Consider the following 23,025-nt stretch of genomic DNA (forward strand, 5'->3'; position numbering starts at 1 on the left):
AGACCATGGTCCAGAGTCCATCAGAAACTACTGTCCACCCCAACACTTTGATATCTTAAACAGGCTCTCTCTCTCTCTCTGATGAGGGAGAGAGGGAGGTATCGCTCCTGCAACAGACGAGAGGGAGACCAAGAGCTTGTTGTTTCGGTAGACTGGTCCATTACTGATATGTCGACATGAATCGAGATAACATTGAGAATCATATTCAGTATTCCAATGCACCCCGGACAAGCCTTCCTCAGTTTGCTTTCAGTAAAATACATATAAAACACTGCTGGCCAGGTCTTTATTCACACTGGTCTCTAGCCTCTGTGCCTGCTGACCCACAGTCGTTACCAGATGCAGACTTGGTCTTGAAGCAAGTCAACAAAAGTAAAGGAATAGGCCAGGTGATCTGAGTCTTCTTTAAACTTTGTACTACTCCTTGGACAACAAGGTGATGCTACTTCGCTCCAGAACGTTTAAGCAGTGTGAAAACAGTCATTGAAAAAGATACCTGATCACGCTCAGAGACCTCATCCTTGTCTTCTGCTCCCAGATCAGGGTCTGCTCCAGCCTTCAGCAGGAGCTCGGTAATCGTCACTCCCGTCTTTCCTGGGAGAGTCGCAGCGATGTGGAGTGGCAGGAGCCCATTCATTCCTCCCATCTGCAAGCACAAAGCAAAACCACTGTCCTTATTTTCACTTGTACCTTGTTTCCATCAAAGGTTTGCGTTTGCACTCTTTCAGCCTGAGGCCAGGAGGTAGAGTGCACGTGACAAGGATCAGTGTGTATTACGTAGCACGTAGGACATCGGACAGCACAGCACAAGAATACACCCTGCAGCCTTTACGTCTGTGCCAAACATGACACTGAATTAAAACTAAATCTCCTCTACTTGTAAATTAATGTGCCTATTTAACAGTCTCTTAAACACCACTGTCCTATCTACCTCCATCACTACCTCAGACAGTCCATTCCAGGCACCTACCATTTTCTGTGGGGAAAAAAATCTCTCCCACAACTCCTGTAAAATATCCCCGTAAATATACTGGCATGTCCTCTAGTATTTGACTTTTCTACCCAAACATGAAGATTCTACTCCTACCCTATTTACACCTTTCATTACTTTATGATCTCCCCTCAGCCCCCAAAGCTCCAGAGCTTGTCCAATCTCTTTTCCCTGAGAATACAAACAGCTTCTTGGTAACTACTGTACCCTTTCCAAACGCCTCCACATTTTTCTTGTAATGAAGGAACCAGAACTGCATACAATACTCTGAGTCCGGACAAATTGGCGGAGGTGTGGAGGGACAGTTTATTGACTGGAAGCAGGGCACAGGCAGACACTGACTGAGCAGGTGGCTTTCGAGTTGAGCTGTGTCAGCTGAAGCTTCACCTTAGAGCACACATTAAGAGATGAGAGAGGAACAGACTTAGAGAAAGATGGAATGGACTTGGGTAAAACACAATCTGACAACTTCAAATCTTCAATCAGAGGAATGGAAACAGAATCACTTCTTAAAGGTGTCTTATATTAATAGAAGAAGAGAGTTGCTCAGGTACAAGTACAGAATCAGGCATTTACTCAAACTCGCCCCGCTGGCTGAAGCAGACCCACTGATACCATTCACTATTGATGCCACTTGCTAGCATTGACTTTAAGTAGGTAAGCCAAGTCCTGCTATTCAGCTGAAAATGTGTCTGGGAGATCATGGAACAGCAAAGTGTCTTTAAAACTATTCCCTCACTATACTAGAGCTTCCCAAAATTTAAGCTAGCACCTTTCATGATGTCAGCATGGGATTTCATCTTTCTTAATGCGATGAGTGAGAAGTACTTACAGAGGAGTAAGAGGTAATTTCATTGAAATATACACAAACCCACGAAAAATTTCCAGGATTCTAAGAGACTGTTTTCTGTCATGTAAAAGTCTGAGATTGTGGAGTATCATAAGGATAAAGAGTTGGCCATTCAAGGCTGAAAAGAGGAGATTTCTCAGGGACTGCCTTACACCATAAGATATCGGAGCAGAATTAGGCCATTTGGCCCATCGAGTCTGCTCCACCATTTCATCAAGCCTGATCCACTCTCCCTCTCAGCCCCAATCTCCTGCTTTCTCCCCATATCCCTTAAATCCCTGACCAATCAAGAATCTATCAACCTCTGCCTTAAATATACATTTGGACATGGCCTCCAAGCCATCTGTGGCAAAGAATTCCACAGATTCACCATTCGCTGCACAAAAAAAAAATTCCTCCTCATCTCAATTTTAAAACGACCCCCCTCTACACTTAAGCTGTTCCTCACCAAAGGAAACATGCTCTCCACATCCACTCCGTTGAGGCCTTTCAACACTTCAATGAGGTCACCCCTCATTCTTCTGAATTCCCCTCACCCTTTGAACTCTGGAGATTCAGCATTACTTCTAAAACTTTGACAAACTTCTACAGATTGACTGGCTGCATCACAGACTGCTACGGGAACTCCAATGCCATAGAATGGAAAATCCTACAAAAGGTAGTGGATTCTGCCCAGCACATCATGGGCAAAGCCATCATAGGTAGAGAACATCTACATGAAACACTGTTGTAGGAAAGCACCATCCATCATCAGAGATCCCCACCCCCCAGACCATGCTTGTGAATATTTGGAACTCTCTATGCAAAGGGTTCAGCCACCAAGCCTGAAACTGCAAGGAATCAAAGGATCACGTAGAGCTGAAGTATGAGATAAGGTTCAAGAGGCCACGTACTGACGTGCTGCCACTTGGGTATTTGATCAAACACATCACCACAGTAAGCGCCTCTCATTCTTTGCGGAAGATAATGGGAGGTGAAGTTGGTCTTTGAATATCATGTGGAATGAGCAATGAGAAAAATCAATCTCATTTGACAATAAACAATTTGCTGGGAGAACTCTGAATCAGGTTATTGTCACTGACATGTACTGAAATTTGTTGTTTTGTGGTACCAGTAACTTGCAAGACATAAACATTACTGTAAGCCACAACAAATACTGTGGAAAAAGAAGAATAACAAGGTCGTGTTCATGGACCGTGCAGAAACCCAATGACAAAGGGCAAAGAAACTTTTCCTAAAACACTCACTGTGGGTGCTCAGGCTCCTGGACCTCAGCATTGGTGAGGAAAGCAAATTTTCAGTGCTTCAGGTCAAAACTCTGCATCAGGATCAGTGATCAGCAGTCTCATCTTAGCTAATCTCGTTTCCCATAATGTTAGCTTTACAGTCCCAACTCACCCACCACCCCCTCCAGATTCTACACAAGTAGGACAATTTACAACAGCCAATGATCCTATCAGTCTGTATGACCGAGCTGGGAAGGAATGCACTTGCGGAGAGATACAGCAGTCTCAATGGGCACACTGTATTTCCACGGGTCAATCAGAGGTAAGTCTGCAAAGCAAACAAGATGCAGCTGAAAAGCTGACTGTTCACCTCTCCACAGATGCTGCTCAATATCCCCAACATATTCTGTTTTCATCTGAGGCAGTGTTGCATCTCTGTAATGAAACACACTGCAAGATAAATTGGCTGAGACAGTCACAACTTCAGTGTTAAAGAGCATACATTGCTTAGAGTAGACCATAACACACAGGAGTAGAATTAGGCCTCTTGGCCCATTGGGTCTGCTCTACCCATTCTCCTGACCTCTCCCCATAACCTTTGTCGCCCTGAATAGTCATGAACCTATCAACCACTGATTTAAATATACTCAATGACTTCGCCTCCACAGCTGTTTATGGCAATGAATTCCACAGATTTACTACCCTTTGGCTAAAGAAATTCCTCCTCATCTCTGTTCTCAATGGACATACCGCTATTCTGAAGCTGTACCCTCTGGTCCTAAACTCACCCAATATAAGCAACATCCTCTCCATATCCACTCTGTCTAGGCCTTTCAATATTCAATAGATTACATTGAGATCAAGTAAGTACAGGCCCAGAGCCATCAAACACTAAACCCTTCATTCCCAGAATCATTCTGGTGAATCTCCTCTCAAAATTCTCTAATGCCACCACATCTTTTCTTAGATGAGGGGCCCAAAACGGCTCACAATTCTCTAAGTGTGGTCCAATTCCTTATAAAGCTTCAGCATTACATCTTGCTCTTGTATTCCAGCCCTCTGGAAATGAATGCTAACATTGCATTTGCCTTCTTCACCACTGACTCAACCTGCAAGTGAACCTTTAAGGATCCCTTTGCATCTCTGATTTTTGAATCTTTTCTCCATTCAGAAAACAGTCTACACCTTTATTCCTTCTACCAAAGTGCATGACTGTACACTTCTCTACACTATACTCCATCTCAGCTCATTCTCCCAATCTATCCAAATCCTTCTGCAGACTCCCTGCTCCCGCATCACTACCTGCCCCTCCACCTAACTTCGCATTGACTGCAAACTTGGCCACAAAGCCATCAAATCATTCACATATAATGTGAAAAGAAGCAGTACTAATACAGACCCCTGTGGAACACACTACTAGTCACCAGTCATCCAAACGATTTGCCTCCTGTCAATCAGCCAATCTACCCATGCTAGTATCTTTCCTGTAATACCACGGGCTCTTACCTTGTTAAGTAGCCTCATGTGTGGCACTTTGTCAAAGACCTTCTGAAAATTCAAGTAAACAACATCCACTGACTCCCTTTTCATGAACCTGCCTGTTAATTCCTCAGTGAACGCCGATGGAAGATACTTATCAAGCCTGTCCACCATTCCTTTGCCCCCATTGCTAACTGTCCAGCATCGTTTTCCATTGGTCCACTCTTGTCTCACATTTACTTTTTATATGTCTCAAAGTAATTTTGCATCTTCTTTTATATTAGCTCGCTTATTTAATATTTCATCTTTTCTCTACTTAACACCTTCTTGGATTATGATATCAGCAAGCTAATTGGACCAAAGATAGGCAAATGGCTTTCAATTCAGGCAAATGCAGGATGTGGTGCTTTAGCAAACCAAATCATGGTAGACCTCAATCAGTGAATGGTAGGATCCCGGGGAGTGTTGTGGAACAGAGACTAAGGTGTACAAGTACATAGTTCACTGTAAGTAGTGTGGATAGAGTGGTGAAGAAGACATTTGACACACTGGTGCTCATCAGTCTCAGAACTGAGCATTGGACCAACAAACAAACTGCTGGAAGAACTCAGAGGCTCAAACTGCATCTGTGCGAGGAAAGAACTGTTGATGTTTTATGTCAAATTGTTTCCTCTGACAGATACTGCTCGACCCACTGAGTTAGAGTCATAGAAAACTACAGTACAGAAATAGGACATTTGGCCCATCTAGACTGTGCTGTTGCATCTAAAGCAATGGAACACCAGAATATTGAGCTGCCAATCCTGCAATCAAGTCTTACTAATGGCTACAATATCATAATCCCACGTGCTGGTCCATGCTCTGAGCTCCTTGCATTGAAATAGACGCAGCTCAGAACATTAGCCCCACCACGCTCGATCTTTTGACTCCTGACTTTGTCTGAGATCTTAACAACATGTCTCCACAACCTCTCCACTATCCCCTGCAACTCTAACTTAACCCCCCCCCCCCCACCCACCTAGTGTAGTACTAGCAAACCTTCTCACTAGGGTATTAGTCCCCCTCCCATTTAGGTGTAAACCATCTCTTCTGTACAGGTCGCACTTTCCCTGGAAGAGAGCCTGATGATCAAAAAATCTCAAGCCCTCCCTCTTACACCAGCTCCTTAGCCACATATTAAACTGTATGACCTTCCTAGTTCTGGCTTCACTAGCATGTTGCATGGGAGGCAATCCTGAGATCACAACCCTGGAGGTCCTGCCCTTTAACTTAGCACCTAACTTCCTGATCTCACTTTGCAGAACCTCGTCAATCTTCCCACCTAGTCCACTTATATGGACTACCGCCTGTCCATGTGTCCGTGGACTGTTCAGAAATCTGATTGCAAAGGGGCTGAATCTATTTCTGAATCAATCAGTGCGATCTTCAGACCTGATGGTACCAACCAGAAGAAGACCTGTGAGAATCGTCCTCCAGTCTTCCAAACTAGTTAGTCTATAGGAGCCAAGCCCACAGACCAAAAGCTTAGCATTTGTTAACATCCAGCTCCAGAAGTTCTTCCTACCATAGAATGTTCAGTGAACAACTGGCCCAGTAGTCCAATATATTCCCTCCATTTCATCTCCTGGCTTTCTCTTGCCTGGGCAGACAAAAAAACATTCACAAGTGCAGGATTTTGTGGCTGAGGGATTAAAGCTCTGAAATCTTCCTCTGCGGATCAGTCTTCCCTTACCAGTGCAGATACTCTGTGCCGAGATCCCACTGCAGCTCTGAGGCTATGCCACACAGTCCCAGGTACAATCTTTTTGTACATGACGTGGGGGCATTTTCTGTTTTCTGGAGATCACATAACCTACCCCAGCATGATGTGAAGAACCGCAGAGATATTTTGGCCAATATTTCTCCTTCATCCAACACCACATTTTAGATTTTGTAGCCATTTTCCATATTCTATTTCAATATAAATGAAAGTCGGTGAAGCCCATGAGGAACCCTGGTTTACAGTGCAATCCGTACAAAGCCCTCATTCAGGTCCCCATCAATTCTCAGATTCGGTCGCTTACCAAAACTGGAGCCGATTTACAGTGACCAATTAACCCAACTTCCACGCTGCACCTTTTTGAAAACTTGTTCTATTAAACTTTATGAGGAACAATACCATTGTCACTAGAGGTCTCTTCAATCACCTTCAACACCTGTTTCTGATCGAAGGCAGATGACATAAATGGAGCTTCCAACCTCTATCATTCCCGTTATGAAGTCCCCATCTTTCCCTGCAAGTGATACAATGATAGAACACTCGACTCATGACTCCTGGCTGATTTCCTCTACTCCAGGCAGACCAGCTGCCAACAGGACAATCCTTTTATCAAGCAATTCCACTGGCTTTATAATAAACACAATCCAGATTATCTAGCATTTTAAGAATGCACTTCAGTTCCGTGATCCTCTGTCTTCAGCTTCTGGCCGCGTTCTCATTTTGAGAAACAGACCTCTGATTACTCACTTTATCGACCTTCAAATTCAATAATAAATTTCCCATTTACATTTCATATAGAGGCCATTCAGCCTCTCAAGTCTATGCTAGTGCTTAGACACGCAAACCCCATTTCTATGTGTATTTCCCTGCAATCTATTCCCTCACACATATTCATCAACACCCTCCTGATTCATCCACCACTCACCCACAAAACTGGGGGTACTCCCCGTACTTCCACAACTGCCTCTCTTGTCACTGATGCTACCTGAACTGCAGAATATTTTACAATAGTTCCACATTTCCAAGGTCTCCAGCAAGTTTTTGTTTGTTGAAAAAACTATTTAGAAAGCTACAAAGCGTCCAAAGGTTTTGAAACTCTGATCCCTGCATTCTCCCAAATTCCTTCCTATCAATGTGTTGGTGCCTTCTTAGCCAAATATTTCTTTTTTCTTAATTACATTTTTGTTGAGTATTCAAAGGTCATAAGCCCTTATCAGTGAAGAACACTTGAACTTTCACTTGCACTACATTTTCTCTGTAACTGCAACACCATATTTGCATCTTGATTTCCTTTTTCACTAGCTGATCTAATTGTATCTGGAGGCTGGATGGCATGCAAAACAAAAGGTTTTCACTGTATCTCAGTACACGTGACAATAAACCAACACTAAAAAATGCAAACTGTTAATCAGTATCATGCCTGCTGTAAAAGTCCGAGCCTGAACCCAAATCATACTGCCAGCTGTGCTCTCTGGGAAACAAAGTGCTATTCACATCCTCCAAGGTCACAAGCGCTGTGAACTGTGGCACTGCCACCCCGTGTCAGATGACATGGCTCTGACGTAATACCATTGTCTGAAGTCGGACGTTTGGATCGGCTCCGACCTCCAGTATGGCCTTCATTGCTGAGATGTCCGCTGCTAACAAGGAGAAAAAAATTGATGGCATTGGATGTACGGAGGCATTGACATCTGCCCCTCGACGGAGAAGTAGATGAATAATTCTTCTTCTACTCTGGTGCCTGGGAATGAGGTACATGAGAAACCAGTAATTACCGGCTTGTACAAAAATTGTTAATCTTTCAATTATCACTTGCAAATCAGAATTAAAACAACAAACACAATCATACCCAACATAGGTAAAGAAGAATTAATCAAATAATTACACTTGTTAATTACAGTTAATTACACTTGTACTACAAATTTTAAGAGACAGTTGGACAGGGATATGGATAGGAAAGTTTCAGAAGGATATGGCCCAAAAAAAAGGACTAAATTGGATGGCCATCTTGTTGGCATGGACCAGGTGGCTGAGTGTCTATGTGACTTCAGGCTGAGATTATTATATAACAGAATTGTTAATTTAGTACCCTTGGTACACTGAAGAAAAAGACTGTGGAAAACACTACTGAAAATCCACAATTAGAAACAACTCCCTGGTAATGTAAGAGGTGATCCATAATGCTCCATTGACTACTGGATGTTACTCCTAATAACACCCAAACACACCTGTAATCCACTTCTGTTTAAGATGTTACACAGGACAGTAGACCTCCAATAATCTAGCCTCTGGTTTTGAGCTCAGACTTTGGTCCTGAATGTATGCTGGTGATCCAGAGTGCAAGAAGGATGTGCGGCCAGAGACAGGGGTCTACAGTGCAGTTTGAGTTGGGGCTCAGACTGAGCCAAGGTTGGGGACTGGTCCACCAGGGGCAGAAATGTGTCCCAAGGCATACATCCTGTTCCCTTTAAACTCACTGGCCTCATTGTAAAAGATATTAAACCACTGTGTTCCATGTGAAAGGGTGAAAAGACCATGTCGGCTCAAGAGACAACAGGTGCTGGAATATATATCAACACACAAAGTGCTGGAGGAACTCACCAGGTCAGTTTCAGAGTGGTTAGTTCAAGGCTTTAGCTCAAGAGGCAAAGGCTCCAGGTAAATTTCTGGTGTTTCTTGCTTTGTCTATTAGTTCATAGCTAGCACAGTGAGCATGTGTCAGTGATGTGTTCTTCCTGTGGGATGTGGGAATTCGAGGAGACTGCCAATCTCCCTGATTACTACAATTCACGAAGCACCTCCACTGCAGCTCCTCACAAATCTCGTCAGGGAACCGGAGCTGCAGGTGTATGACCCTCGGCTAATTCAAGAAGTGAATTCAAGAAGGCAGGAGCTTCAGAGAGGTAGTCACCCCCTAGTTACAGGAGGCAGGTAGCTGAGTGAAGAGACAAGACAGCGCAGAGTACCCCATGGTCATTCCCCTTAATATTAAGTATTAATATTAAGTATACTGTTTTGGACACTATTGGGGTGGAGGGGTGGGGGAAAACAACCTGCCAGGGTTCAGAGGGGAAGCGGGGAGGAGTGCAGCAGTGATAGGGGATGGAGACAGCAGATCCATAAACGTAAAAGAGACAGCGAGGTGGTGTGATGCCTCCTGGACCCCAGGACCAGGAAGGTCTTCAGATTGGGTCCACAGTATTCTATGGGGGGGGGGGGGCACCTGAGCAGCCAGAAGTCAGGTACATATTGTTACCAGAGGGATGAGGTGCTGAAGGGAGAACAGAAGGAGCTAAAGACAATGCTGAAAAGCAGATCTCTGGATTGCTGCCTATGCCATGTGCCAGTGAGGGAAAAACTAGGATAACTTAGCAGATGAGTGTGTGGCTGACGAATTGGTGTAGGGGACAGGTTTTGGGGAAGGTATAACCTGTACAAAAGGGACAGGCTACACCTGAACTTGAGGCGGACCAACATCCTTGCGGGCAGGTTTGCTAGAGCTGTTGGGGTGGGCTTAAACTAATTTGGTGGAGAAATGACAACTGGATTGATAGGGCAGAGGTTGGGGTTATTGGTTTTAAAAGTCTGCAGTGAGACTGTGTGGAAGGATAGGCAGTTGATAAGGCATAATTGCAGTCAGTGGGATGGGTTGACAAACTCTCTTTAAACTGAATAGCACAGGAGTGAATTTAACTGTTTGGAAAAGTGAAGGATAAAGCACAAGGGAGGAAGAATGAAAGACAGGTTAGGAATATTCAGAATAATTGAAAAGGGATAAACATTTAACTTCCAGTAACATGGAGTGGAGGCAAAATTGAAAAGGGCGACAGATACAGGATTTAAGGTGTAATATTTGAATGCACATAGTATATAGAAACAGGTAGATGATGTTGTAGCACAGTTAGAAATTGGAAGATATGACATTGCGGGCATTACTGAGTCAAGGCCGAAATATGATCATAGTTGGGAGTTTAACATCCAAAGATACATGTTGCACCAAAAGGACAGACAGGTCAGAACGGCTCTATTGGTACAAAATGAAATCAAATAGTTAGAAAGAGGTGACATAGAATCGGAAGATGTAGGATGCTCATGGATAGAGATAAAGGGTAAAAAGACCCTTTTGGGAGTTATTGTGGACTACAAATTACAATGGGATAGAAAGGGCACGTAAACAAAAAGGCAATGTTAAAATAGTTATGGAGGATTTCAATATGCAGGTAGATTGGGAAAATCAGTTTGGTGCTGGATCCAATGAAATGCCACTTTATTGGTTCAAGAACAGTTACTACCCCCAACCATCAGGTAATGTTGAATAAAATGTTGAACAACCAGAGACCTCGCTTTCATGGACTCTTTATCTCATTACCTCATGTTCTTGTTATTTATTGCTATCTATTTATATTTGCATTGCATAGTTTGTGTATTCTGCACTCTGGTGGAACTATTCTATAGATTTGTTGAGTATGCCCATAGGAAAATGAATCTCAGGGTTGCATATGGTGACATATATATATACTTCGATATTAAAATTTACTTTGAACTTTGATCCCAAGAGAAGGAATTTGTAGAATGCCTACGAGGTGGCTTCTTAAGAGAAGCTCGTGGCTGAGCCCACCAGGGGAAAGGCAACTCTGGATTGGGTGTTGTGCAATGAACCAGATTTAATTAGGGAATTTAAGGTAAAGGAGGTAATGATCATAATATGATAGAAGTCACCTTGCAGCTTGAGAGGGAGAAGCTAAAATTAATGTGTAGATTACAGTGGAATAAAGGGAACAACAGTGGCGCAAGAGCGGAGCTGGCCGAAGTTGATTGGAAGGGAATACAGGTCCACAATCCCTTATCCAAAATCCTCGGGGCCAGTTGCATTTCGGAATTCAGAATTTTTTGGATTTCAGAATCCCTCCTTATTGGTTCCGGGACCCCCCCACGGATACCAAAAACCCCATATGCTCATCCCTTATTTAACCTGTCTCAGTATGGGTGGACTTTAGGACCTGGCGGAGCTCCGGACCTACGCATATCCTCCTGTATACTTTAAATCATCTCTAGATTACTTATAATACCTAATACAATGAAAATCCTATGTAAATAGTTGTTATGCTGCATTGTTTAGGGAATAATGACGAGAAAAAATTCTATTTCCAACAAAAGCATTCAATAAAACATAAACAGCTTCAAATGAACCAAATCAAACACATGGTAAATGACTTATTGGAATAAATGTAGAATGTCACTGCCACTATAAAACTTCAGTAACTTGTCTTTCTGTTTCTTTAAATCATATACAGTGGTAGCTCTGACACCATATTCTTCAGTAAGATGCTACACAGACACACCACAATCAAGCTTCTGCAATAACTCCACTTTCTGTGTTATTGATAATGATAGATGCTTCCTTCTCTTTTTCTCATTGTTACCCATAGGGGTAATTGCAGCTCTTTTTGACATTTTCACAGTGAAATTAAACACAAGGTCAACAGTGAACACAAAATGTCAGCGAACAGCAAATGCATGTGGAACCAGTACGAATGCTGAGCCACAACTGACGTCTGGTGGCCTCTGCTAGTGCTGCCACCTGAGGAATGTCAGCTGTTGGCAAAAAAAAACTTTGTTTTTGGGAGCTTTTTGGATTTCAGAATTTCGGATAATGGATTGTGGAGCTGTACTGGCAGGGATGACAGTAGAAGAGCAATGGCTGGAGTTTCAGGGAACATTTAGGAAGGTGCAAGACAGATTCATTCCCAAGGAAGGAGTATTCTAAAGGAAGAATGAAGCAACCATGTCTGACAAAGAAAGTCAAAAACAGCATAAAAGCAAAAGGGAGGGCAAATAACATAAAACAATTAGCGTGAAGCTAGAGGTTTAGGTACGTTTTAGAAACCAATCAAAGGCAACTACAAAAACCATAAGGAGAGAAAAGATTAAATATGAATCTAAGCTAGCCAACAATATAAAAGAGGATACCAAAAGTTTTTCAGATATATTGAGTAAAAGAGAAACAAGAGTGGATATCAGACCACTGGAAACTGATGCTAGAGAGGTAATAATGGGGACTAAGAAATGGTGGCTGAACAGAATAAGAACTTTGCATCAGTCATCACTCTGGAAGACACCAGTCATATACAAGAAATTCAACAGTGTTGGGGGGGGGGCAGAGGTGAGTGTAGTTGCTATTACTAAGAAGGTGGTTGGGAAGCAGAAAAATTTGAAGATATATACCTGAATCAGATGGAATACACCAAGGGTTCTGAAAGAAGCAACTGAATAGATTGTGGAGGCATTAGTAATGATCTTTTAATAATCTGGAATGGTTCCAGAGGGCTAGAAATTTGCAAATGTCAGGCCACTCTTTAAGAAGGGAGGCAGAAGAAAGCAAAGTTATGTGCCATTAATCTGAATTCAGTAGTTGGAAAGGATTTGGAGTCTATTATTAAGGATGAGGTTTTGGGGTACCCTTGGAGGCACATGTTAAAATAGGCTGAAATTAAAATGGTTTTTCTTAAAAGGACTTGCTGACAAATCTGTTGGAACTCTTTGAGGAAATAGCAGGCAGGATAAACAGAGTAAATGTTGTTTAATTGTATTTTCAACAGGCCTTTGACAAGATGCCACACGAGGCTGTTAAACAAGAGCTCATGGTATTACAGGAAAATAGGATCATGGATAGAAGATTGGCTGACAAGCAGGAGGAAAAGAGCAGAATAGAGGGGCCCTTTTCTGGTTGACTGCCAGTGAGTATTGATGTCTGTGTTGGGACCACTTCCTTTCAAGTTATATATATCAATGATCAGGGTGATGAAATTGATGGCTTTGTGACGAGGTTTGCAGATGATGCAAAGATAGGTGGAGGGGCTGATATGTTTGGGGAACCAGGGAGTCTGCACCACTTAGACAGTTTAGGAGAAGTGGCAGATGGAATACAGTGTAGGAAGTGTATGGCCATGCATTTTGGTCAAAGGAATAAAGGCATAGACTAATTGCTAAACCGAGAGAAAATTCAAAGATCAGAGATACAAAGGAATTTGGGAGTCCTCATGCAGGATTCCCTAAAGGTTAACTTACAGGTTGAGTCTGTAGTAAGAAAGGCAAATGCAATGTTAGCATTCATTTTGAGAGAACTAGAATATAAAAGCAAAGATATAATGCTGAGGCTTTATAAAGCATTGGTCAGACCACACTTGGAGTACCGTGAGCAATTTTGGGCCCCTTGTCTAAGATAGGACATGCTGACAGTGGAGATGCTCCTGAATAGGTTCACAAGAATGATTCTGGGAATTAAAGGGTTAATGTATGAGAAGTATTTGATGGTTTTGGAGCTGAAGCATCAATTGTCCATTTTCCTCCACATACTCTGCCTGACCCACTAAGCTCCTCCAGCAATTTGTGTGTTGCTCCTAAAATAAAGATGTGTTTCTGTATTCATAGGAGTAACATCGAATGGACCAACATCAATGTTCTAGGGATGTCAGATTCTGAGCCTTACGTAACAATAGATAATACCTTACATTAATCTTAAGGGTTTTACTGGTAATTATAAAGGGAACACAGAAAACAGACCCTGGTCAGCTGAATGAGAGTGTAAGAACCGGGGGAGGCTCTGCTTTTGTTAAAGGGAACACAAGAAACTAGAGGCCTATTGAGCTGAATGGGAGCACAGGACACATACACGGATGTGCCATATGCTGACCATCAGGAATTGTGAATACGTAGTCAATAGAGGACTATTGGAATGTCACTGTTACAGAACGAAGAGTGAGGATAGCTGCCCTCGGTAGTGATGACATCATGTAGAGGTCACTCCTCAGTTCATGGTTGAAAGAATAAGGAGATTTTTATCTGAAATCCAAATGATTTTTAAAAAGGCAACTGGGACCGAGAATCAATATCTTCTGCAGAAGATGATGAGCACAGATAATGGGAGTAAAATACATCAAGCAGTTACAATTTCCTGAATAATGCTAAGGAGGTTAACTTTATTATATCCTCTGGCTTGTGTTTAGGTCTGCGGCTCTTAATGCCCTGTAAAACAATTATTATTGTACTTACTCCCATTTCACCTGGGCAATTCTCCGTACATTTTCAACTTCTGTACCACCAGATCTTTGGGATGACAACTCTCTGAATTTATCGTTCCTGCTCAATGCATAAGCTGCACGACGCAACTGTTGGTCAGCAACCGAGATCAGATAGTTGCGGTCACTCGTCTCTGAGTCAGAGCTGCCGGAAGAAGGAGACCCCGCTGATGGTGACTGCAGCCTTTCAGAGCTAACATCCACCTCAGACGTCACACTCTCCTCCTCTCCTGACTCCTCGTTTTTACCACTGCTTGTGACTGGAGTTTTATGGAGGATGATGCTGCCCAACCTGATTTTGCGGTCATAGATCGAGAGCTTTTTGGCCCTCTTCACCTCCTCTGTCAGCCCACCAGTACTTTCTTTCTGGAAATTCTTTCTGCTTGAACTTCTAGCAGCAGTGTAATTGAACTGCAGAGAGAGAGGAATTCAAATTAATTTATCAAGATGAGTCCTGGAGTCATTCAGCATGCAAACAGACTACTTGGCCCACAGAACCCACAACAACTATTAGACATTGATCAACACCAATCCCACACTGATTCCATTCTTGCTCTTTCCAGTCTCATCAACAACACCCATCAATACCCCCCTCCCATATTCTAACATTCACCCATATATGGGGGCAATTTATAGTGACTAACTGACCTACCTTGACCACTGCAAAATGGCCTGAGTATAACTTTGCACACCTTTGGGACATGGGAAGAAAATGAAGCAGCTGGGGAAGTCCGAAAGATCACAGGGAGAACATGTCAGCTCCACACAGACAGCAATCGAGTGTTGAACATTGATCACTGAGCCTGTGAGGGGCTACCAAAATATTTACTAAAAGCTCAGCAATATAGCAAAGTCTATAGAGAAAAAAAAACACAAATATTTTGATTTAGGAAGAATGGGTTCAATTTGGCTGGGTTACAGTTTGCCCTTTTCAGTTTCAAACTTTGTACGACAAAAAATGTATACAGTAATGTCATCTCATTGAATTCACGGCCCAAACATCAAGAAAGGCTTGTCAAGGCCCCAAGTTCCCTAGCATTATGAGATTCTTGAAGATGGAGCTTTGGCTTGAGTGGAGTGCCCCTTCAATGGACTACAAGTGAAACCAACCTTCTTAGTGTCTACGTTTGCAGTGACTCCCTTCCATTTAAAGCAGCCGACTGGATAATAAAGCGCCTGGCTGCCGTTCAGTGCAGAAACACCCTCGTCATTTAACTTGTTCACATTTGATCCGTTGTCCAGCAGCAGGTTGACGATATCACTGCGACAAGCGATCTGTAAAACATGGCCAACTTCAGGTCTCGGGAGATGGGAATTGCACCAGAAACCGGCCCTTTGTTCCAAGTGGTTCATGCCGACCAAGATGTCCAGCTTAGATGGTCTTATTTGCCTATATTTAGCTCATAAACTTTGGAAACTTTCTTACCAAAGTACCTATTCAAGTCTTTTAAAAGTTGTTACTGTAACACCTGAATCACTTTCTCTGGCAGCTTATTCCATATACACCCCACATTCTACATGAAAAAAAAGTTCCCCTTTAAGTTCCTTTTAAACCTTGCCCCCTCACCTTAAACCTATGCCCTGAGATTCCTCAGCCCTTGGAAAAAGAGAAATTCACCCTATCCGTACCCCTCAATGTTATAAACCTCTATAGGATCACTTGTCAATCTTCTGCATTCTGAAGAAAAAAGATGTAGCCAGAGCAATCTCTCCATATGACCCAAACTCTGAATTCTGGCAATATAACTCTTTTCTACACTCTTTCTAATTTAACATGATCTTTCCTATAGCAGAGTGACTAAAACGGAACACAATTCTCCAAGTGCGATTTCATCAGTGTCTTGTACAACTGCGAAATAGTCTCAGAGAACCATGTACCTGAACTCCAAATATCCCTTTGTTCTATTACACTCCCCAGGGCCCTACCATTCACGATGAAAGTCATACCTTGATTTGACTTTCCAAAGGACCAATAAGGAATAATAGGATTAAACACATAGAATAAGAATATCTAGCCAAGATAGCCTTTGGTAGGCCTATCCAGCTATCTCACTCCCTGGCTCCATAGAACATTATAAATTCAAGGGTTAATCTGACATAAGGAGTCTATGTAAAAAAAAATTCCCCTCATCATGCCTGATTGTTTTTTTTTAAATCACTCCAAGTGTGTTCTCAGCTAAGCAACATTTTTGACCCGAGGAGTGGGAAATGTGCGTCGGAGTCAGAGCCCTACGTAGAGAGGACAAAAGGAGTGACAAAAGGCAAGAGTGGTCTTTTTGGACCATGCAGGCATAGATGTCAGCATCAGAGGCCTGACACCAGTTGCAAAGAAAAGGAGGGTATACTCAAGCAGAGGAGTCATTGTTGGAGTGGGCCAATGACTTTGGCTTAACTGTGTGAACAGTCGAGAGGCAAGCCTTTTCGTTTTTGGTATGGAGTAGTCAGGATGGAATGCTCCTCCTGTCAGATGTGGGAATTCCGGATCCCAGATCCCTGACTTTAGCTACGGGAAGTGCACCCATCTTCAGTGCCTGACTGACCGGGTCTAGGAGTTGGATCACTTGGCAGGCTGAATATATTACGGACAAGCCTTTTGACGGACAAGCCAGAGTACTGGCTTCGGACAGTAGAGGGGTGACTACCAGGAGAGTTAAAGGGATTAAGAAGTCAGCAAACAGTCATCTTGTGGCCATCACCCTCAGCAAAAAGTATACCCCTTCGGATACTGCTGGGGGGGATGACCCATCGGATAATGGCTGCAGCAGCCAGGCTGGTGGCACTGTGGCCAGCCCTGAGGCTCAGCAGGGAAGGGTAATGTCAGGCAGTGTGGGAGTGATAGGGGACTCAATAGTCAGGGGGACAGAAAAGAGATTCAGTGGCCACAAAAGATTCAGCAAGATGATGCTACTGTAATTAATCTGTAACTAGTGGCGTTCCACAGGGATCTGTGTTGGGACCATTGCTGTTTGTGATGTATATAAATGACCTGGATGAAAATGTGGAACGGTGGGTTAGTAAATTTGTGGCTGATACCAAGATTGGTTGAATTGTGGATAAGCTAGAAGATCGGCAAAGATTACAGCATGAGAGATCAGTTGCAGATATGGGCTGAGAAATGGCAGGTGGAGTTTAAAACAGGTAGATGTGAGGTGTTGCATTTCAGTAGGGCAAATGCAAAGATACAGTATACTGTTAAGAGCAAGGTCCTTAACAGTGTTGCTAAGCAGAGAGATCCCGGGATCCAAGTTCACAGCTCCTTGAAAGTGGATAAACAGGTGGATAAGGTGGTTAAGGAGGATTATGGAGTGCTTGCTTATAGTCGAGGCATGAGTTCAAAAGCCAGGAGGTTATATTGCAACTTTATAATATAAACTCTGGTAAGTCCACATATGGAGCATTGCATACATTTCCGGTAGTCCCCTATAGGAAGGATATTGAGGCTTTGGAGAGGGCGCAGAAGAGGTTTACCAGGATGTTGCCTGGTTTAGAGGGCATGTGCTATCATGAGAGGCTGGATAAACTTGGCTTGTTTTCTTTGGAGCATTGGAGCTGAGAGATCTGATAGCTTACAAGGTTATGAGAGGCATAGATGGAGTGGATAGAGAGTATCTGTTTCCCAGGGTTGAAATGTCTAATAGGAGAGGGCGTGCATTGAAGGTGAGGGAGGAGTAGGTTCAAAGGGGATGTGAGGGGTAAGTTTATCTACTCAAAATCGTGGATGCCTGGAATGTACTGCCTGATATGGTAGGAGAGACAAATACATTAGAGACTTTAAGAGACATTTGGATGTAAGGAAGATGGAGGGATATGGACATGGTGGAGGGATTAGTGTTAGGATGTTTCTGATTTGGGTTTGGTACAACACTGGGCTGAATGGCCTGTTCCTGTGCCGTATTCTTCTATGTTCTAGACACATTTTCCTGTTTGTAAACCACAGAAACCCACTTGTTCAATCTCTCCACGACTGGAAAACTCCCACCATGGTTTCAATCTAATGAATCCCTTCTGCAGCCACTTCTGGCATTACTCCTGGAGTTCATGCCCTGAACTGGAAGCATTTTTCCTGGTTGGGTTTACCTTAACTTATGGCATACTGACAGCCTTCTAGATCCTTGGACCTACTTCCCAGTTGTAACTTTTCCTGTAATAACTTTTAAAAGAATTCATATCGTTTTGTTCCCCTCATTTTCCCTTGAAATATATATCACTTATGATTTTGCCACTTTGAAATTCATTTCCTATGTGACTGCCAAGGCTGAAAATATCAATATTATCTATCTATCCATTCATTCCGATTCAATGTGGAATAGGCCCTTCTGTCCCTCTGAGAGATGCCGCGCAGTAACTCCCAATTTAACTATAGCCTAATCACAGGACTACTTGCAATAATTGAATAATCTACCAACCGGTACATCTTTGGACTGTGAGAGGAAACAGGAGCACCCTGAGAAAGCCCACGAGGTCACGAATGTACAAGCCAGCAACAGGAAATGAACCCAGGTCACCTGTACTGTAAAGTGTTTTGCTAACCATGTTACCATGCTTTACTCATATTGAAGACACCAAAATTTCAGTGTTTGAACTGAATGCATTTACATCAGCTTCAACAACGGGAAGAGGGCATTAGGATTTGAATTGAATTGACTTTATTACTTATATCCTCCATATACATGAGGAGAAAAATCTTATGTCTCTGTCTAAATGTGGAATTTATAGTAATGTGTAATAAATAGCAAGTACAACAGGACAGTCAATATAACATAGAAATACAATTGTATCAGCATGAACTAATCAGTCTGATGGCCTGGTGGAAGAAGCTGTCCCGGAGCTAGTTGGTCCTGGCTTTTATACTGCGGTACCATTTCCCAGATGGTAGCAGCTGGAACAGTTGGTGGTTGGGAATGGAATGCACTGCTGGCAACAATGGTGGAGGTGGATACAATCAGGTATTTTAAGAGGCTTTTAGATACTGTTGGTATATGGAGCTTAAAAAAATCTAGGGCTATGCATTAGGGTAATTCTAGGGAGTTTCTGGAGTAGGTTACATGGTCGGCACAACATTGTGGGCCGAAGGGCCTGTAATGTGCTGTAGATTTCTATGATCTAGAAAACATTAATATTCATAATTTTATATGCATCCATCATGCCAGCTCTCAGCTTTCTCCTTGCTCCGGGGAAAACAGACCTAGCCTATAAAACCTCTCCTGATCACTCAGCCCTCTAATGGAGACAGTTTTGTGGATCATTTATACATTCTTCTCTCTCCTGTAATGTGATGACCACGAATCTCCCAGTGAAGCCCAAACCAACTTTTGTTCATGATGTTCTAACTTTTGGACTCGGGGTCTTCACTGATGAAGACAAATACCTTCCTCGCCATTCTGTGTCCCAACGCTCCCACGTCCAGGGAGCGATATACAGGTCCCTTCATTCACCACCCCCAGGGTCCTGCCATTCACTGTGTACCACAGCATCAAAACATCACAGATACTACAAGTTTGAATTTACAACTGTGCTGAGGTGAAATACAAAAGTACACAGACACCACAGGTATCATCAAATAGACAGCTGATAACCAGGTTTGGATCACGGACTGCTATAAGCTAAGAGGCCCAGCTGGCATCATATTGAAGTGAAACATAGATTAAACTTGAGAAACCGAGGTGGACAATTAAACTCTCCCACTAAATTTTGAATAATCTGGGGGTAAACACAAATGCAATCAGGTCTCACAGAACTTATAGTTAAGATGTGCATTTGACTATCATAAAATCCATGAGGGCACAGTGAGTGTGACATGGGTTTTTTCATCGCTGTGGACCAATTCAGAGCTATGGACTAGCAGACATCTCGAAAAGCTCAAGCAGTCATTGGCCTGACTGGTGGGCTAGCCAAGCTGCAAAAGAAGGGGTCAGTCATTTAAAATTGAGGTTGGTAGAAATTTCTTCTCTCCGAGGCAGTGAATCTCTGAAATTCTCTGCCCAAGAGTGTGGTAGAGGCCACATCATTAGGTAAGTTTTCGAACACTGAGAAATTAAGGGTTACGGAGAACTAAGAAGCGGAGTAGAGGCCAGCATGAGCAGCTGTGATCATAGTGAATGGTCAGGCTTGAGAAGCCTGAAGGCCTGCTCTTCCTGCTCCTGATTTTTTTTTGTGTTCCTGTAACAGACACTTGAAGACTCCATTACAGGTCTGGTTACATTTCATGTTTAATCCAAGTATTACCAGTTTAATAGACTCTGAGACTGTTAACCTATTTGCACTTTCCACAAAGATGGATTTGGGTAACACACCCTGCAAATAATTCCTTCACTGGTCCCAGTAACATCACCACAAATTTTCTCAATACTCTTGCTGACATTTTCACTTTCTTCCCTTGATGTGTTGATCAAAGATGTATGCCATCTTCTAAGTATGATTTAACCAGCATGTTAGACAATTCAACTGTAATGTGCTTGTTCTTCCATTCTATAGACTGGCATATCATAGGGTCATAAAGCAAGGAAATAGGCTCTTTCACCCAACTCATCCATTCCAACCAAGAAGTCCACCTAAGCTATTTCCATGGGCCAACATGTGGCCCATATATCTTTAAACCTTTCCTATCCATGTACCTGCCCAAAATGCCTTTTAAATGTTATAACTGTAGCTACCTCAACCACTCCCACTGGCAGTTCGGTCCATGTACCCTCCCTATCTACTGTGTGAAGACGTTGCCCCTAAGGTCCCTTTTAAATCGTTCCTGCCTCACCTTAATTCACCAACTGTCAGGAATAATGTGCACATTTAACTTAATCTCCCTCTGTTCCTCTATGCTTTTCAGTGCTGACTGTGTACTCTGCATTCCCTTGTTTCCTCTTCCCAAGTGCACTACATCTCACATCTCTGAGTTGAACTTCATCTTCCATTTCTCTGTCCAATGGACTAGCACCTTGATGTCTTCCTCAAGTCCAGATCTTCCTTCCTCACCGTCAACAGCAAGGACAATTTTTGTATCATCTGAAAGTATTTTAATCAATGCTTCCACTCCTGATTCTAAAGCATTGAAAGGAGCTCTGAACCTTGTACAATCCCACTGCCAACAGCTGTGCAAACACTCAGTACCTGGTGATTATTGCTCTTTGCTTCTTGGAAATGAACTAACTTTTGGATCTCATTGGCTTTTTTGTTTCTGGTCTATGTGAAGCACTTTAACTGTTCAATTCTCATCACCCTGACAATTAAGTTCTCAAAAAATAAAACTAGTCAGATGAACTTCCTGAAACAGATGTATACCTTGCGTGGATGAATCAGTGCCTTTTCAACGATGATATGTACTCTCGTCCTTTTCAAGTACCAAGATCACCATTGCTAACACTGTCCGGCCCGTATATACTTGTCCGACAGAGTCAAGTCCTTCAACCTATTTACCAAGACCACAATTCCCACCTGTCATTGGGGCCCCAGTTCTCCTGCTCCCCTCAACTGAGCAGGGCCTTGCTTCCTGTGCTACCACTACATTTACTGGGATCATTGAAAAATCTACCACAATAAAAGTGATGTGAAAATGACCTAGAGTAATATTAGATCACGTACAATTCAGAAAACCCAATAATTCGGCACAGCCCCAAATGTGTTGAATTACTGGAGTTTTACGCAGAAATCTTTCATGTTATTACTGAGATGGGCCAGTTACTTACTGAGGCTCCGATGAGAGCTGTGTGCCCGTGAAGCTCAGCCACATCCGCACTGACTAAGTCGTTCTTTAGGATCTCATGCACTACATGGTAGTCACCCTCTCCGGCCGCGATGATCAGCTGCTCAGAGCTGCACTCAAGCGGCCCTTTGGGTCCAAAGCCTTCGCGGTTTCCATTGATCACAGCCGCCACGTCCCACGGAAGTTCAGTCTGTGCGTGCCTATGGAGAAACCACATCTGTCATCATGCCCTGGGCACAGGGTGACAAACTTTGAACGGACATGTTGATATACTCGATGATGCCCATCTCAAGCAGTACCACATAAATGAGTCTTCATTTACTTAGAGATACAGCATGGTGACAGGCGATTCCAGCCCAACAGCCAACGCTGCCCAATTACACCCATGTGATCAATTAACCTTCTAACCCATACGTCTTTGAAATGTGAGAGGAAAGCTACATGGTCACAAGGAGAATGCAAGAACTCATTACAGATAATGGGGAGAGGAATTAAATCCTGGTGTTGCTGCTGTAAGAGCATTACGCTAACCACTACACTACCATGCCTCACTAGAACTCTATTCCCAAGAAATATTCAACACCAAAAGCAGAGAGCATTGTATAAATTACATTGGCAAGATAGTGCAGTCAGGAAAAGAAAGTGGTCCCTATTGTACTGAACATATCCAGCAAGGAGATGTTCTGGAGCAGAACACAAGCTACTGGTAGAACTCAGCTTGCTCAAGATTAAAGTGTATTTCTCACATGTACGTCAAAACAGTGAAATGCAATGTTGGCATTAACAACCCTAGGGTGCGCTGGGTGTCACCACAAGTGTCACCACACATTCTGGCGCCAACATCGCGTTCCCAGAGGTCAAGCAGTATCCGCGGGAGGGAGGAATTGTTGATGTTTCAGATCGAGACTGGCCAGGAACATCGACAATTCCTTTCCCTCTCACAGAT

General features: G+C 43.0%; 1 protein-coding gene across 3 annotated transcripts in view; it reads right to left on the reverse strand.

The window, feature by feature from the left end:
- Positions 1–23,025, reverse strand: part of ankmy1 (ankyrin repeat and MYND domain containing 1) — a 96,442-nt gene that overhangs the window by 44,182 nt on the left and 29,235 nt on the right. For all 3 annotated transcript variants that reach the window (XR_009507965.1, XM_059950465.1, XM_059950474.1), the window contains exons 4-8: positions 22,063–22,279; positions 15,494–15,658; positions 14,358–14,794; positions 7,875–8,046; positions 497–646 (exon numbers count right to left, since the gene is read on the reverse strand). Coding sequence is in view for 2 of the 3 variants with exons in the window: in XM_059950465.1 (XP_059806448.1) it covers positions 497–646; positions 7,875–8,046; positions 14,358–14,794; positions 15,494–15,658; positions 22,063–22,279 (1,141 nt within the window). In the remaining variant the exon portion in view is untranslated. The remainder of the gene's footprint in view (positions 1–496; positions 647–7,874; positions 8,047–14,357; positions 14,795–15,493; positions 15,659–22,062; positions 22,280–23,025) is intronic.

The sequence above is a fragment of the Hypanus sabinus genome, chromosome 2 (genome assembly GCF_030144855.1).
Source record: "Hypanus sabinus isolate sHypSab1 chromosome 2, sHypSab1.hap1, whole genome shotgun sequence".
NCBI lineage: Eukaryota > Metazoa > Chordata > Chondrichthyes > Myliobatiformes > Dasyatidae > Hypanus > Hypanus sabinus.